General features: G+C 47.9%; 1 protein-coding gene across 1 annotated transcript; it reads right to left on the bottom strand.

The window, feature by feature from the left end:
• Window positions 1-476: 476 nt before the first annotated feature.
• gbp (glycogen synthase kinase binding protein) lies at window positions 477-2,857 on the bottom strand. Its single transcript, XM_074682575.1, has one exon. It carries the CDS (start codon window positions 2,738-2,740, stop codon window positions 2,225-2,227), a length of 516 nt encoding a protein of 171 aa, XP_074538676.1. The 5' UTR covers window positions 2,741-2,857; the 3' UTR covers window positions 477-2,224.
• Window positions 2,858-3,078: the final 221 nt, after the last annotated feature.

The raw sequence follows: 3,078 nt of genomic DNA, 5'->3' as shown, positions 1-3,078 counted from the left end.
AGAAGCATAAACATGATGTCAGCTGCCCCCGTCAGCTCCATCTGCTGCTGCTGTGACTAATGACAACACACACACACACACACACACACACACACTCAGTAACCAAGCAGCAACAGCAGAGGGAGCTGCCATAAACAATGTGTCTACGTGTGTGTGTGTGTGTTTGAGGACCTTGACTGGCTCACCGCTCGGCCTGAGTCCACCGGAGCAAAACATGTTTTTCCCGGCTGGTGTCATGCCGGCCCGCTGAGCTCCCCCAGAGCTGGAGGGGTGAGGGGGGGTATTTATAGTCTCATAATGAGCATGTGTCCTTCAAGACCACGTTGTCCACGCTCCCAGCCCAGAGGAGCACGAGCGGCACACTTTATCAAATGTAGGGCGAGGAAAACTCCAAACAACACCACACAGAGAGGAGTTAGTGAAAAGTTTACAGCTGCACCTCCTCACGCAGCAAAGCAAGAAGAGTCAACAGAAGATTCTGGAAAAACAAAATGAGTTTATTAAGACAACAAAAAAAGGCCCTGAAAACTCAGGAACATATCAGATACTTCGTTACGAAGCAGTCGTGGTGATTTTTCTTTACACGGAGAAGAAACACATGGAAAACAAACACAGACTGAACTCCCCGCTGGAATTCAAAAAGGTGAAAGCACCACAAAAGTGTTGTCATGTGACGGCCGACCTTTCCCCCCTCCAAAGCATTACAAACAAAGTGTTACACATCACCCAAAGCCCTGTGGGAAAAGGGCGTGCTTTCTCTGCTTTCCCATGCCCCGACCCCCCCACTCCTCCTCCTCCACATGTTTGGTTGTCCGTGTTCCCCTTTGAAAAGAAAGATGTTAAGAGGAGAAATGTGGAGCTGCCGTGAACAGAGGTGCAGTGTGCTGTCCTGTTACACCCTGTGATCGATTGTGACGCTCTCCCCAGACTGAAACATTAAAGAAACCAACATTTTCACGCTTGTTTTATCATCTGCGTGGTTTCTGCAGGGCTAACCGCCCGCTGTGAGGGCAGACAGAGGACAACACACTCAACAACCTCTCTTTAAATGAGAAAAATAAAGGGGCTCTTCTATTTTCTCCTCACCCAGCATTAGATTGTAAACAAAATGGACTTCTAGACCACCCAACCCCCACCTTAATGGTCTGCTAAGGCAGGGGCAGGCTGGCCACGAGCTAACCTCCCTCCCCCCAGAACACATGAACAGATTCCAGGATGCAGTGGTAAATAAGAAATGAATAAGCTCACACTTCCTGCTAGTGTTCAGCATGACTCAACCATCCATTAGATAGAAAAGAAACTTATTGTTCACAGGAGCCACAGGCAGGCAGAGGCGTGTCCAGGAGGAACTTTGACAGGGGTGGCATGAAGATAACAGATATACCAATTAAGATAAAGGTTAAAGACTCTGGTGTTGATTATTTTGTCCTTAAAGGTACCAAACAGAATGATAACTCTGAAATATCTCAAGTCTAACACAGCAAAGATTTGAATGAAGTGTGGCATTAACACTCAAAAATACTTTAATCTTCTCTCTTTTTTGACCTATTTGTAGCCACTAGCTTCATTTTTATCATAAGGAGAGTCTGCATCAAATTTCTGATGGAACCACTTTGTCTTTTTTGTGCATTTCTGTCAAAAAAAAATTAAGAAATGGATTTTTCTACAATTAATACACAAAAGGAGCAATTTTTCCACTAAAAGTTGCTTAAATTTCATCAGCAGACCAATTAGCCAATGAAATCACTGGGTTTTCAGAGTGACACGTTCGCCAGCCAATCAGATTCCACACCGGGGTCCATGCCACCCCTGATCACCTCTCTGAACACGCCTGATTACAATTCGCTGATTAACCCCTGAAAATACTTTGCAGAGATGTTGATATCGCCTCATCAGACCACAGCACGGTGGTTCAAGCTTTGAAAGTGTGAAAATGTCCCTTCTTGCTCATGAAAAAGGACTTTAAAGTGGCTCAAAGCTCCACTGCAGCCCCGGACGTCTGACCCACCTGAGACATTCAAACATAAACAACGCAGCTAGGCTAACGCCAGCCAACACAGCGTAACAAATGTTACAGACAACTCGATGAAAACCGATGAAATTAGAAAACATAGCTACCAGTCCAGTGAGGTTTTTATCTAAACAATCCACGTGAACAGTTTCTTGTTTTTGAGTGAGGAAACCCGGTCCCTGTCCGCTTCGTCCCGGCTCGGCCGTTACGCTATCAGCACGGCACGTTGTCCGCCGCCTTGGGGAAATCTCCACAGTCTGCGGCGGAGAACTGCAGCCTCCTCACGGCCTCTTTAATCAGATTCCCCGATAAAATTAGCTCCTGGAGAAGCCGGTGTGGATCGTCCTCCTCCACGTTGATTCTCTTTTTGTTCCACGGTTTGATTTGGTCCCACTCCTGGTCGCTGTTAGACCCGGGGATGTTATACGGGCTTGCCCTGCTGCTCCCCCGGTGTCCTCGGTTCCGGAGCCGCATGCAACAGCCGGTCCGTTTCTGTGCTGGAGCTCCCGCATTGCCACCGAGGATACCCGCTGGTTTCACCCCCGCGGCTGTGTTTCCGGTGAGCCCGTGCAGACACGACATGGACACGGACACAGTCTTTTGGTGGCCGCCGCTATTGTTGTGGAGCTGCAGCGCCTCGCCGATTTTCGTCACCAGCGCGTCCACTTCCTTTGAATCCACGGTGACGGATTGTTCCAGAAAGATGTAGTTCTCCTTCCGGCACGGCATGCTGGTTGATTTTCTGTGGGTTTATTTCTCGTAGGTTTGTTGTTGGTATGAATGAGAGCTGCCGCGGTGCTCCGTGCTCTCTCCACGCCGCTCGGCAGAATCCAACAACCCGAGTGGATTTGTAAACAAAGGGTGACGCGTTCTGGACTGTACCACTATTTCACAAGCGGGGAGGGGACGTCTTCAAAACAAAATACAACGATTCACTGAAACAGTTTCACTAAATTAGACACCAACTTTGCACATTACAAGCTACAAGACTACCACACAATTCTGCAGCACAATAAGTGAGTTAAACAACTGTTCAACGGTTGTTTTCCGTTAATGCCGTTTCCCGC

Source organism: Halichoeres trimaculatus, unplaced genomic scaffold, assembly GCF_033239565.1.
Source record: "Halichoeres trimaculatus isolate MK-OKI-2021-1 unplaced genomic scaffold, fHalTri1.1 fHalTri1_scaffold_12, whole genome shotgun sequence".
In the NCBI taxonomy this organism is placed as follows: domain Eukaryota; kingdom Metazoa; phylum Chordata; class Actinopteri; order Labriformes; family Labridae; genus Halichoeres; species Halichoeres trimaculatus.
The sequence above is the reverse complement of the archived record's forward strand: the minus strand, read 5'-3'. Positions and strand labels throughout refer to the sequence as shown.

What these genes read in the sequence shown, in the direction of transcription:
- gbp (XM_074682575.1), bottom strand. Translation starts at nt 2,740, where the DNA reads ATGCCGTGCCGGAAGGAGAACTACATCTTTCTGGAACAATCCGTCACC.